This window comes from Meleagris gallopavo, chromosome 4 (genome assembly GCF_905368555.1).
Source record: "Meleagris gallopavo chromosome 4, MGAL_WU_HG_1.1, whole genome shotgun sequence".
Lineage (NCBI taxonomy): Eukaryota > Metazoa > Chordata > Aves > Galliformes > Phasianidae > Meleagris > Meleagris gallopavo.
The window spans coordinates 34,405,927-34,420,808 of NC_139407.1; the positions used below are offsets into that span (position 1 = coordinate 34,405,927).

The 14,882-nt window shown below is 43.8% G+C and overlaps 2 protein-coding genes across 2 annotated transcripts; one reads left to right on the forward strand and one right to left on the reverse strand.

Annotated features, from left to right (window-relative positions):
• Positions 1–718: 718 nt before the first annotated feature.
• MAD2L1 (mitotic arrest deficient 2 like 1) lies at positions 719–3,993 on the forward strand. The gene is made up of 5 exons (XM_010709939.4): positions 719–859; positions 1,019–1,165; positions 1,240–1,360; positions 2,664–2,767; positions 3,378–3,993. The coding sequence occupies exons 1-5, from the start codon at positions 784–786 to the stop codon at positions 3,548–3,550; spliced, it is 621 nt and encodes a 206-aa protein (XP_010708241.1). The 5' UTR covers positions 719–783; the 3' UTR covers positions 3,551–3,993.
• An 861-nt stretch (positions 3,994–4,854) lies between these two features.
• Positions 4,855–8,416, reverse strand: RPL7L1 (ribosomal protein L7 like 1). The gene is made up of 7 exons (XM_010709940.4): positions 8,262–8,416; positions 8,017–8,125; positions 6,858–7,021; positions 6,556–6,693; positions 6,205–6,314; positions 5,750–5,962; positions 4,855–5,541 (listed from the first exon to the last, which is right to left on the reverse strand). The coding sequence occupies exons 1-6, from the start codon at positions 8,414–8,416 to the stop codon at positions 5,754–5,756; spliced, it is 885 nt and encodes a 294-aa protein (XP_010708242.2). The 3' UTR covers positions 4,855–5,541; positions 5,750–5,753.
• Between the last annotated feature and the right edge of the window lie 6,466 nt (positions 8,417–14,882).

Here is a 14,882-nt window from a genome sequence, read left to right on the forward strand (position 1 = left end):
ACAGAATTGCAAAATTTTTTGGCAGTGAAGCGAGGTGCAATTAAACCTGTTGCCTGTTGTCAGTAATTAAGTATATCTGCACGGTCATATCAACAACAGCTCCTCGTTCACCTCTGCCAAAACACAGAGGAAGCAATTTTTGGAAACAGAGATCAGCTAACTGCAGCGGAGACCCTTAACAAACCCACCAGAGCGGAGAGGAGCTGCACTTCGCTTCGGTGAGCGCTGGGCTCTGTCTTTCGCCCGCTCTAACACCAACGCAGCGCAGGCGGCAGCTGTACGGACGGACCGCGAGCCGCTGCGCCCGCCTAGAACCTCAGAGGAAGCGAAGCACGAGAAAAGCCCAGCGGGGAAAAGGAAGGGCTCCGAGACCGTTCTGGGACAGGGGGAGAGCAGGGACTGAAGCAGAACAGGGGCACTAACAGCAATCCAACTTCTAAAAGCTAAGCGGAGTGCCGTTCGTACTGAGCACCACCAGAAGTCGCCCAGAAAAGTACTTCGGTCCGTTCGCAACAGGAACGCGCCCTTTCCAAGCGCGGAAGCGCTTTCATAAGGACGCGCGCACCGAATGGCACCCGACGGCGCGCACGCGGCCACACCAGCCCCCGCCCCCCCACGCTGTAACGGCCGCAACACGCGCACGCGCAGTACGGCGGCCCATCTGCCAGCGTGCTCGGGCGAGCGAGCAGAGGCACGGCCTCGCGGAGCGCCTGCGCGGCAGCACGCCGAGACGGCCGGAAGGGGCGGGGCGCGATTTGAAGCGGGCGGCGGGCGGGCACCTCTATGGCCGCGCAGCTCAGCCGCGAGCAGCAGGGCATCACCCTGCGGGGCAGCGCCGAGATCGTCGCCGAGTTCTTCTGTAAGGGGCTGCGAGCCGTCTAGGGGCGCGGGGAGACGGGACCGGGGGGAGAAGAGGGCGGACGGGCGGACGGCTCCTCTCCTGCGGCCGACATGGCCGCCGGGGGAGCGGGAGGGGCGGCCCCCCCTTTACACACGCCTCCCCGCTTTGTGCGTGCAGCCTATGGCATCAACAGCATCCTGTACCAGCGGGGCATCTACCCCCCCGAGACTTTCACCCGCGTCCAGAAGTACGGGCTTACCCTGCTCGTCACCACCGACCCCGAGCTGAAGAACTACCTCAACAACGTGGTGGAACAGATGAAAGGTGTTTCCCCTTTCCGTACCCCTCTCTCCCCCCTCCCATTTCTCTCATGTAATAAATGCTGTGGCCTCTTCCAGAGTGGCTGTACAAGTGCACCGTGCAACGCCTGGTGGTGGTCATCTCCAGCATAGAGAACAACGAGGTGCTGGAGCGGTGGCAGTTCGACATTGAATGTGACAAGAATGCCAAGGGTGAGAGGTGAGTGACAGCATTACTGTGCCTGCTTCTCCCTGCAGGGAGGCACAAAGGAAGGACCGCATATGGTAGCACTGCTGTGTTACCTCACTGCAGCTAAGGCTGCTCCTTCTCACTAAAAGCTGTCAGACCTTACCAAATAAAGCTGCAGGTGCCATTGATGCACCTAAGGGACAGGATGCTATCCAGGGGAACCTAGACAGGCTGAGCATTGGGCCCAGGTGAACCCAAGATTCAGCAAAGCTAAGAGCAAGGTCTTGTAACTGGGTCAGGGCAAACCCTGCTATGAGTACAATCCGGAGGAAATAAGGATGAAGCACAGCCCTGCTGAAAAAGACCCAAGGGTACTAGTGGATGGCAAGCTGGACATGAGCCCACAATACACCCTAGCAGCCCAGAAAGCCAACCGTATCCAGGGCCACATCAAAAGCAGCACAGCCAGCAGGGCAAGGGAAGTTATCCTACCTGTCGGCTCTGCACTGGTGAGACCTCACCTGGAGTACTGTGTCCAGATTTAGAATTCTCAGTACAGCAGAGACATGGGCCTCTTGGAGTATGTCCAGAGGAGGGCAACAAAAATGGTCTCAAGGATAGAACACTTCTTGTATGAGGGCAGGCTAAGCGGCTGTTTACCTGGAGAAGAAAAGGCTCTGGGGACACCAGAGAGCAGCCTTTCTGTATGTAAGGGACGGCCATAAGAGAAATGGGGGCAGACTCTTTATCAAAGGTTTCACTAAAAGTGAGGTTTAGACTGGATAGAATATGATATGATAGAATAGGATAGAATAGGATATGTTATTTTTTGTGGGATTTTTTTTTTTTTTAACAAGATTTGCAAGGCACTGGCACAGGATATCCAGAGAGGTTGTAGATGCCCCATCCTTGGAGCCACTCAAGATCAGGCTAAGCAACCTTATGGAGCTGTAGGTGTCTGTTTATTGCTGGAGAGCTGGACTACATAACCTTTAAAGATCCCTTCCAACTCAAATGATTCTGTGATTCAATTATTAAAATGCTTTGTAATCTGCAACTAAACAAAGTCCTATATTACTGCTCTTCTGCTGTTTTTGCCAAAACTCTCATCATTCCATACAGAGAATACATCCTTAGGAACACTGTGAGATTTCACAAACAAGTGAAACTGACAGTTTTCTAAGCCCATTTACCTAAGGCTTAAAAGAACGCCTTTATTCTACATAACCATACAGTAAACAGACCCCACAGAAGTGCAGCAGAACAGTGTTTAAAGAAAACTGTCACAAAGTAGGTATAATTTGTTTTCTTAACAGTTTTCCCATTTTTCCAGTGCACCCCGAGAAAAATCTCAGAAAGCCATTCAGGATGAAATTCGATCTGTTATCAGACAAATCACTGCCACAGTAACTTTTCTGCCTCTCCTGGAAACTGCCTGTGAGTATTCATAACTTTTCTGAAAGAAATCACACCTTTCAGAAAGCCTGAACCAGCATTCTATTGTAGAAAGTCTTTTCCGACTATTTTGTGTTTTTATTATTACTTGAAATGTCATATATTGCATTTCTGAGTGTTTAATGTTTAGTTAGACCAAGACAGTCTCAGTTATGTACAGTATAGAAACAGCGTCAGATAAAGTACTCTAAGGATCGTTCTGTACTGATTCCTGTACGACAAACTGAAAAGAAGTGCTAACATAAACACTGTGCTGTAGCTCTCTCATTCAAGCACTTGGAGCAACTTCATTTGAAGGTATTAGTGGCGATTTCCCCCTAAAATACTTGTTTTTTTCCCCAAAAGGTGCAATTTGAGGTGACTTAACTAGCTTGATGAAACTTAGTGTATCTGAGGAACTACAGTTCTCATAAATGTTGTGACTATAGGAATGTTAACTAGTACTTGTTTTCATTCTTTAAGCGCCATTTCTTTTTCTACAAATAGTGTCAGTGTAACTTCTGATAACCTTGATGCATGTCTCCATGCATTTTAACTTCAATCATAGTATCACTCATATGTGTACTGCTAACTTTTTCCCACTTGCTTACAGGTGCCTTTGACTTGCTGATTTACACAGATAAAGACTTGGTAGTGCCAGAAAAGTGGGAAGAGTCAGGACCACAATTCATTGCCAATTCAGAAGAGGTTCGCCTTCGTTCCTTCACTACCACGATCCACAAAGTAAACAGTATGGTGGCTTACAAAAAGGATTCCTTTCCCTAAAGCTGTTTCTTGTACATATTCTGTCCTCTTGTATAGTTTCTGTTCATAGTGCAGCTATGTTGTGAACACACGATTGCTCTTGCTGAAGTATGGTACAGTATGTGCCTGATAATGTGGTGTAACACTAGGTTAAGCTGGCATTGTTTGAAGAGCTCTAACTGAGGTGTTCATGACAGTATTATGCCTGTTCTTCATGCAAGGTCTGGGTTTCATTACCAGAATCCATCCCTAATCCCAAGACTAATTCTAAAGTTCTTACCGTGAAAGCAGCTGATGATCAGGAAAAGGCTCAAACAGATGATACACAGTATTTTAAAGAACACGAGACTGCACTTCTGGAGAGATGCTGTCCTGCATCAGTGTATGTCCTGTCCCTCTTCAGCATCTGCCCAGCGTTTTCTATGTCTGTATTCTTATTTTATGGAATAAAACTTGAAACTGTATAGTGTTCTCCCAGTCAGAGAATGTGGAAATTATATTTTAGATCTTAGAACTCTATATACCAGCAGTTCAGGCTACTGCCGTAAGTAATCTTTAGCAGTTATAAAAGATATACCCGCTTCCAAAAACAAACTCAGATCCCAGGAATTACCTTGTCTGTTTCCTCAGTCACAAATCAAATGCTTTAGTCCATATGAAATCCATGAAACTATATTCATTAACTGTAGTTTGTCCCTGCTTGTGCCTAATACTGTTTGTGGGAGACTCAATGATTAATGATGACTTCACCATTCACAGGATAGTTTGGGGTGGAAGGGTCCTATAAGATCGCCTAGTTCCAACCCCCTGCTACAGGCAGACATACCTCCCTCTAGACCAGGTTGCTCGAAGTCCCATCCAGCCTGGCCTGGCTCCCTTCCAGGGAGGGGGATTCACAACCTCACTGGGCAACCTGTTCCAGTATCTCACCACCCATGAAGTGAAGAATTTCTTCCCAATATCTAGTTTAATACTACCCTCTTCCAGTTTAAAGCCATTTCCTCTTGTCTTGTCACTACATGCCCCTAAAAAACCTAACTCCCCATCTTTCCTGCAGCCCTCTTCAGGTACTGGAAGGCTGCTATCAGGTTCCCCCCTGGAGCCTTCTTTTCTCCAGGATGAAGAGCCCTAACTCCCCATAATGATTAATGATTAAGCACAGTGTTGCCTTCTAAATTAGTATCACACAGTAGCCCAGTTGAAGAAGCTCAATAAAAGAAAAAAAAAATGGCATACACTGCTTTCAGCACTCCCCATAGTCGCATCTGAATTACTTAGTACTTAAGCACTTACCTATCAGTCAAATCATGAGTGGTACAATACTATCATTTTAAAAGAGTTTATTTTAAAACTATTAATTTTGTAATATTGCTGTAGAGTGTGAATAATGGGTTTTCCTATCAAGAAATATCCATCCCCACAGCAGTCTCACTTTAGTACGGTTAAAAAGACATTGTGTAAATCAGTAAGACAAATCACAAATAAATATAATATAGCTGCAGTAACAGAGAAATAAGCCTAGTGCTTTCCTCTGCCTGTCAGCAATGTTCTTAAGCAGCTGACTGCACTATCCATTTACACCAAAAGTAGGTGCATTTCAATAGCAAGTGCAATTTCAAGCACTTCCCTTGGGGAGGACTGGATCAAAGCAATGGTTGCTGTTCCTTTGCAACAAATTCAAATCAGGAAATGACAACGCATGCTTTATACCAAAGGTGAGATCACTGTACCGACTGGTATAGTGCCAGCAGTAAAGAGTATTGAAAGCAAAGTAAAAAAATGCAACACCTTAAAAAAAGTCAGATTGCTCCAGAAAGTTCAAGTCATTTCTTTTTTTGCACCAAATACAATTTCTTTCTCAAGGACCAGCCTGGAGTGCAGCTTTTGTCACCTGGATTTTGTTGGTGAAGGTAGCAACAGTCAAGAGATGTAGTATATCACTGTAGAGAGCCCAGGTCGATGACAATTACATGTGAAAGAGTAGGTTATAAATCGCAGTGTTTTCACACAGACTGCAGAACAGAAAAAGAAAAAAAAAAATTACCAGTCATTGAACACAGTCTCCCAGCAATCAAGCCTTTATGGAATAGCCCAGTAGGACTGATAGCTAACACAACCCATGATCTCCTCTAGTTTTCTCTGTGACTCATCTTTGATGGCAGTACAGTTGTTTTTAGGAAGCCAGATAAACAACAAGGATTTAGAAGTTACATTCCTCACCTGTCTAGTTCAGCTGACGTATAAGCTGGTTGATTCCTTCACCTCTGCAACCAGGCTTACCCATTTCCTTGAGAAAACCCACTTTATTATGTGCAGCATGGCGGGCCACTGACAGCTGGAACGGCCACAAGAAATCTGTGACATTTCTGAAATACCTCCCAGCTGAGTAGATTTCATGAATAAGGTCTTCCAGGCAAATAATACCAAAGTTGCCTGCAGGAAAAAATAACCACGAAGTAAAATGAACAATACTCGCGACACACAGCACACACACACATCCACCACCCATAGAGGAGACGTGCAAGTATTCCTTCACACTATCCAATAACCACCGGTCCTCCATATACAAGTCTTGCACAATTTTTCTCCCTCCCTTCTCTCTTAAGGTCAGATTGCAAACTCTCAGCACCTCCCTTAATTGCCAATTCCCGTCATTTTCTTATCTTATTCCTCACCTAAATGTTCCTCTATCAACATATTGTCTGTCAGAGGTACTCTCTTCTTGTTAACCTTTCCTTGGCCCCGTTTCAGGATGAGCTCTCGCACAGACTTCAGGTTAGGATACCTGCACAAAAACAAGAAATCAGACTGCACAGTGGAGAGACACAGGGAGTGGGAAGTCCTTCTCCGCTGCTTTGCATTGAAGTTGGAGAGGAGCCAAGGTAGCTTTAGAGTGATGAAAATGAACAATAACAAATCCTAGATGTGAAGTCAGTGAATTTTTGACCACTTACTGGAGAAGCTAGCTACAAATCAGGAAGCCACAATACCTTTCTACAAAACCATGCGACTCATGCAGTACTTACCCCCAAGCCACATAAGGTTCTACGATCCGCAGCATCTTCAGCGATAATGGAGACAGTTTAACGAATGTTCCACTGAAAATTTTTCTCAGCCGCAGCAACTCAATCACTCTTCTTACCCTCAAACTCACTCCTTTAATCCTTAAACAGAAAAACATTCTATTAGTAACCATGTTCCTTTAACACAGTACCAAATGTCCTCAGCTTACCTGCAAAGACACAGGTGGCTAGATCGCACTTCCTTTGCTTAGAAGAGATGTGACATTTACAGACAATAGCAACAATAAAAAGTAACAGGCCCTTACTCTGTAATCCGCACAACAAAGGCCAGTCTGTGCTCCTTAGATACAGCCACCTGCCCAGGTCGCTGCTCCATGCGCCTCAGCCGAACATCATCTCGGCGTTTGCGCCATGAATCTCGAACAAAAGTCTCAAGGCGTTTAAACTGGATTTGTTTCCCCTTCTGGACCTGAAGACAAAAGGATAAGGAATGATCAGCATCCTCAATAGTCTCAGAAATGGGCATCTCAAAGGTCAGGTGAAATTCAGAACTTCATGCGCTATGCTCTTTTATCTTTGGAGATGGTAATAAAATAAATTTGAAAATCCAAGCCTGGAAGAGACAGAACTCAGGGACAATACACTAAGTCACAGACTTTAAGCAGTGAGCTGTGACTTCAAAACAGAGAACATATCTCCATAGAAGGAGATGACTCAAAATAACCACCCAAAAGAAAATAACTTGGTTTTAATTCCTTTTTCATAAAAATACACACGCACAAAAAAAAAAAAAAAAAAAAAAGGAGAAAGATGCATCCAATGCTATTACTAATTTAAATATAGAACCATCCAGCTCATTTGAAAAAATTCTTTTCAGAATTATGGGAAAATTGAAAGCTTTTTTTTTTTTTTTCTTTCCAATTCAAAGTTTACATGCTTGTTCTCAGTTCAGGATCAAGTACACCCATCTATATCACAGTGCTTTCTCAGCTGAGATGGTACACAGCAGCTACCCAACAACACTTCAGATACATTACTAGCTACAACAGTAGGCCACTTTTAAACTAAAGAATATATTATACATCTTCAGTTCTCTTTCATGTTGGAAACCATCTGTGGAATTAGGTTGCATTTTCCAAGCAGGCAGAGACTTGATCAACTCCCATAGTTAAGGTCATTTTTACTAAGAAGAATCTTAAGAAGAAGTGACTGCTGGGCATTATTACTCAAGCTTCCCCTTCTACCTGAGGAACACTGCAGCCATCCGCACACTTACAAACACACCCACGATACCCAACAAAGAATGGAAGAGGTTTCAGTGCGGCCTCACAAACACCACAGGAACAGATTCCCTCAGCAAGACCTACGCCATTTCCGAGGCAGGCCCCCGCAGCTGGCTGTCAGAACAGAGCAAGTCCCTGGCTGTTAATTTAAAGTGCCCCGTCCCGGCCTCGCGGCCCGCACCTTGCGCTTGTTGAGCAGCGCCTGCTTGGCCTGGGTGGCCTTGATGGCCTGGTACGCCTTCCTCCTCTTCAGCAAGTTCTCCGGCACCAACGGGATCCGCCGCTTCTGCCTGCGGGCGAGAGAAGCCGGTCACGCTCAGCGCCTGTCACACCCACCGCCGCTCCCCCTGTCGCGCTGCCCGGCCCCGCAGCCGCCCGTTCTGGCCGATGGCGGCAGATCCGCGCCCCCAGCAGCGCGCCACTTACTCCGGCTCCGCCATCTTGCCGCCGCCGCCGGAGGCGCTGCCACGCACGCGCTCCGCGATGCGAAGAGGGGAGATGGCGGGGGGCGCATGCGCCGCTCTAACCGGTCCGTCCCGCCTCTCTCCCTCCCTAGGAATGAACCGGAAGAGCAAGGGCATATTTGGGCAGGGAAGGGCGGGGCCTCGGGGCTGTGTGCGCGATGGAGGGGTACGGGCGGGGTGGCAGCTTCTAACTAACGATACAATAACGTTAAACTCAAAACGGCAACCCCCAGCAATGTCTGTCTTGAATCAAACGCTGCCTCAGCTCGAGGGTCACAAGGACTGCCTGGGAATATCAGTATACATACATAGATATGTACACACACCACTGAGGTTGCAAAGGTGGGACAAGACGCAAAAATATGAGCTATTCTTCTGAGAGGTGGCTTCGCATTGACGCTGCTTATGCTGATTCTTAATGTGAATGTTGTACAAGAGATTACAAGAGCAACTTGTACCAGGTCTGTGGAACATCTCCACCGTTCTCCACTAAGAATGGGTCAGTTGTATGCGTTTCTGCATAACATCAATGTAACTTGACCCAAAATAGTATTTTGAAGACAGTAGGCCTAGCATCATCTTGGAGAGGCCCATTTTGAAGAGTAGCTCTTCCTGGCTGCACGCAATGAATTTGAACGCCAGGTTAGCCTCTACCTGTGTGTGCTGCTCAGCTTCATCTCCAGTCTGGGAAAGGTTTGGGAATCCTGTGTCTTTAACAATAAATATGAAAGAAAACCTTTAAATGTCGATGGAGACTTCTCTTGGATGTAACCACTTGTAGATCTGAAATTTCCACTTCACTTTCTGTTTGCAGTCACTGGGTTTCAGTGTGCACTTGCTTTGTCTGCTAACCACACAGCCCTCCATAGCATAGATAGTCCTGCCACCAGCTGGCAAGGGATACCTCTGCTTTTCTTACTTTTCTATATGTCTCAGGGAAACTAGGCCCTCACATATAAAGCCTTGGAGTATTATTTCCAGCTAAACTGAGAAAGGAAAATTATTTTTTCTGAGTGTCAGAATCACAGAATGGCCAGGGTTGGAAGGGACCTCAAGGATCATGAATCTCCAACCCCCCTGCCACATGCAGGGCCACCTCCCCATTTAATACTAGACCAGGCTGCCCAGGGCCCCATCCAATCTGGCCTTGAACACCTCCAGGGATGGGGCATCCACAACCTCTCTAGGCAGCCTGTTCCAGCACCTCACCACTCTCTCTGTAAAGAACTTCCCCCTGATATCCAACCTAAATCTTCCCTCACCAAGGTGAGCTTAGGGAGGCCAGAAACCTCCCGTGGAGCAGAAGGGCAAAAGCTCGCTTGATCTTGATTTCAGTGTCAACAGTTAATTTCCAGCACCAGTGAGAATGCCTGTCCCAGCTGGAGCCAGCAAGCAAGGACTGTTCCTGCCAGGCTGGCACAGTATGAGTACAGATACCCCCTGTGCCCTGCACATGTCAAATGAGAGCAACTGTGTTCTGCTGGTTCTAGGTAAGGTAACCTTACGTTGATCATGGAGCCAAAGCTTCGAAGGAGAAACAGCTCAAACATAGGGAAAACTTATCCAGAGAAAATAGAAGCTGCTGATATAGTATATTCAGATGTTAGAGCATCTGTAGCCCTTCCACTGTCGCACAATGCTTCCCGGGTAATACTCCTAACATATGCTATAAAAAGAAGTGAAGACGAGTAAGGAGGGAGGTTTAGACAAGCTGGACAACGGTATCACCCGTAGATGGTGCCCTCGCCTCACAGTAGGAAGATGTTGCATCTGGTGGGGCAGCACTGGTGTTCTGCTGCCTCCTCTTTGACAGGGAGGACAGAATTGGGATGTGTGCCTATGCACTGGATATGTTACTTTTGTTGCATCTGTACTCATTTGATTTACACCACTGATGTGCTGTTAACTTTTCAGCTACACAGCTAAGAATCAGAGCCTTGCACTAAAAAGCTCTGAGATGTCAATGTTTAACAGCTTCACCTCAAAGACACTGCAAACCTTTACAATATTAAATTAGGCCGCTCATATTTTGATGCTTTGTACCTGAATACCCGTATTTAGAAGTGGGAGCCCACATTCCAGCATGGGCTCAGGCACATGCTATGCAAAGAGCACATCTCTTGGAGAGCAAAGCCAGCTTCCTATCAGCTATTCTTTGATGCATTCTTTGGGATTATGAAACAGAAAGCAAGGAGCATATGAAATAGATCATGTGAAATTTTCATTAAAGAACATACAGGCAAATCATAAACTTCACTCTGCCATGAGGGTGAGCTGCTCTGTATCAAAATAGCTGAAGTCTCTGGTAGCTCACAAAGGGAAATGCATCCCATTTAAATCTACACACAAGTATGTTTTCTTTAACAAGGGAAATACCTGAGATGGGATCTTGGGTATTTCATTATTAATGAAAGGGCAACAGTAAGTAAGTAAATATTTCAAGTGCTGTTGCTATGAAATGTCACGCAGCATAGCAGCACACCTCAGCTGACTTGTTAAACATTAACTAATAGCTATAGTATATTAATGAGTTACTTCTCAAATGTCTTTATATTCAGGAAAAATATTCTCACTTTCCTGTATGGCAAGCTATTGTAAACTGACCTTCAGCACTCTAAATTCCTATTTTATCCTTTTTTCTTAACAAGTGCTTACATTTCCCGAGATTTCCCGAGATTTCCATTAACTGTTACAGATAAATCCAATGACAGCATGTTTACAATAGACACTATCAGTAAGTGATGGATTGAATGATTTCTCCTAGTTTGCAGGCAATTCAGAATGATAGGTAAAATCATTTTTTAAAAGCTGGATCAAAAAACCTCGGTATCTAGACATGCCACTTCAGTCACTGCTATTCAATGACTTCATAAATCAGCTGCTGGCTTCCCATCAATATCCATGATAAGTGCATTTTCTCCATTCTTCTCTAGTGCACCTTAGATAAGGCTCAGAGCTCACCAGAGGAAAGTATTTTTGAAAACAAGGTATTTACGTAATTCAAAAAGACCTGCTGGGCTGGGGAAGGTGGGTGGGGAAGGAAGATGTTGCTTTCAAGGACCAAAATTGAATGTGTTGTATTAGAAATAAATCATCCATACAGCAAGCCAGGAAAACGTCTGCCTTTTTCATCAGCAGAATAGAAAACAGTCTCTTTTTCTGTACAACATACTTTTTGCACTTTCACTTCAAAATATAAACAAATCCTCACAATACATGTCATATATTATTTATATACTATATACAATATGTATAGTTTTTGTATATTATATGTATATATATATATTTATATAGTATACATATTATATGTGATATATTATACACTATATGTTATATATTATACATTATATATTACATATTATATATTATGTTACCTTTTGATACATTGCCAGCCTCAGCAGATCTGTTATGCTGTTTTGAGGAGACTGAAAAGCTGAATGGAGAGATCCAAATCAAAAGGAGGAAGATATCTTTACAAAAGGAGAAGGTTGTTTCTCTGCCGTGGAAGGCAAGAATTTAAAAAAAGAGCCTCACTCAGAAAGCTAGGTCTTGCTTTGTATGAGCTGCTTGTCTTTATAGATAAAGCCAAGAATATTGTACTGATGATGAAATGGCTCTGCTGTAATCACACCTGTCTATACTGGCATGCCTGCTGCTGCAGCATGCTCGCATTTTCCACTCTTTCCGCATGCCTTGCCTCGAAACTCTTCCCAGTGCCTCTACAATTTTCACAGGTGTTGCAGGGCTCCCCAGTAGCAGGTCCCTTCATTGTGGTTGAGACTTCATTAGAGTAAATGAAAGCAAACATAGACAGAACTCTCTTTTGTCCTCGAAGTCTTGACATGATCTTGTTCTCTCCCTCAAGATGGTTTGCCAGCTCTCATTTTATTATCATACTTCAGGCTATGCTTTGTGTCACATACTTTGTTACTTTATTCACAGACACAAATGCAAAGACATTAGAAAATACAAAAGCAGCAACCTGAGGTCAGCTGGGTTCCAGTTTCAAAAAAGTAGATGCTGTTATTTTGTTTTGTTGTTGTGCAAGTACGGTCCTCTTTTAAGTGACCACAACTCACATTTGAATTAAACACCTCAAGCTTTATTTTCTCACTGCAGAAGGAATAAATTATCTGGACTCAAGTCACAGCTTAAATCTTCATGATAAAGGTGTAGCTTTCGGGACCTGTCTGAGTGCTTCTCTTTGCTAACTGGGATTGTTTGCTATTTGGGGAGCAGGCCATTGTTTTGGAATGGTGGTGACCTGTATGCATTCACAGAAGGAACACATTGCACCAAATTCTAGTTATCTGCATTACCAGACTATCTCTTCAGGTATGAGAGATGGCAGTCATAGAGTCTAAATTTCTACATGTTTTATCCTAGACAGCAGTTTATGTCCCCAGAAGAAATTGTTACAACATGCCTACTGTGATCAGAATTTCCCACTCTATACTTACTTACCATGTGTCTGTTTAGACACTGGCTCTTGTGTTACAGCTTTTCTGAACATTTCTGTGAGTGGATAGTTAATAGTTATATCAACTGCCACAAAATAAAGATTACTATTATTTAGTTAATAGTAATATGTTTCATTGACACTGTTACATAACTATATCTAAGCCATTAACCTTGACATAGAAGCATATCAAAAACTGATTCACTTTAGTGCACGCACATTCAGAGCTCTTATGATGAAATCTGTGGTGCAAGGTAAGAGTAGGGGCGGCCCTTCCTTGGAGGCAAACCACAAGTAACTGCATGGGCACGGATTTTCCAAGGGCAGAGGCAGGAGCAAGGGGGATGTCATAAGCATCTCATCCACAAAGCTTTCTGCCTTATTTTATCTTCTCACATTAACAGGAGAGCATGAAACTCCATTAAATTCAGTTCAAATCCCACAGAATCTCTGCTGACATTGTGTGCAGTCTCAGAACCGTGCTTGAAGTCTGTCACTCTTGCCAGTGAACTGTGTCCCCCTCTGAAATCTGCCTGCAATGAATTCCTCATGAAAAGAGCCAACAAATTAGATTCTGTTTATTTTGCCAGACTGTGATCTAATCTTGGGAACATTTTAATGGGGGAAATACCTTGTGATCTTAAATTATGCCCATTTTCAGATCTTTTAAGGAAAAAGTTTATATGATTTGGAAAGAGGCCCAGGAGCTGCTGTATACACACACTCAAACCAATGTTTAAGAGAAAAAAAGCTGGGTGGTCCTGGATTTTATTTCATGAAAATAATAATCATATGGAGATAGACTAATATTTAATAAAAATATTTTTGCAAAAGTTGTAGATACATGCATATTTTTATTCTCGTAATAACAGGGTTCCTTAACAACAGCATTCTTGACAGAAACACTGCAAAAAATCCTCACAGGGAGTAACCTGGGCATGAGAGATGTTCATGGAACAAATACCAGTGACTGCTGGGCAGCTGATTACTGCCTAATGTGTCAAATTAAAAGGGCTGCAAGATAAGGTTTTGGCTTTGTGTGTCCCTGGAAGAAACAAAAGATAAGTGTGGAAAAACTATTCTGTATGGTTGACCTATATCACATTTAAGAGAAAAAATATATAAAAATAAAAAACTTTTTATTTCTTCCAGTTTTTCTTTTGTCTTGCTCTCCTCAAACTTAACTCAGATGATTACTCATTTTGTGTTCAACATTTTTTAAATAAAAAAATGTCTTTTTAATGAAAAATAAGAGCATTTTTTCAAGAAAAGAGAATCCAGTGTTTCTGCTTTTTGCATGTGTCAAAAAGAAATATTTGACATTTCACATTTCTGCCTTCATCTTTTCACTTAAAGGGATTTAATTCATTTGGCTTTCTAAAAACTTCCCAAGCAGCTTCTCAAAATTCTATTTCATGATCTTTGTTCTAAAACTTAACCTGCAGCAGCATATTGAATTGCAGATAGCACTGTGGAAAAGTACTGATGTTTGTGTCTATCCTGTCCACAAGGTAGACAATTCTGGATAACTTCCACATATAACAAAGCTTAGTGCATCTGCATCCACAGGAAGCCTGTTGGGCATAAGCAAGGTGCAGTCACAAGGGTTTTCAGAATTTCGCTCCAGATGTGGCCTCCTGATATGTGAGAACACATTTAATGCAAAGAGGATCAGTATTTACATTTAGCGTTATTGCCAAGTTTTCACTGAATTCAAAGGAAATAGGACCAGACAGAACTCAGTATTATTTAAAACATTACTTTCCAAATACTGTGCAGCATGCATCTTACAAATACATTCAAATAAGTGCAGACATAAAGTAACTCTCCATCAACTGTGACAGCAAAATGCTGTTGCCTCCCCCATTGCAGACATATGATTCTGTGAGAAATCCCACTACTTTCCATGGACCTGCAGATGACTCCAGACCTCTCCCTCTCTGGGATATCTGCTGGGCTGGATCAAAGCTAACTGTGGGAGACAGGAACTCTGCATCTCTCGGGAGGCACGCACACTTGATAGGTATGAACATGAGTCATTGCTCAGCCTGCTCATTCCTTCATGGCCTCATTGCCTTCATGCTGCCTTCTGTACGAGCAATGACCTGGCTGTTATCAGCTGCT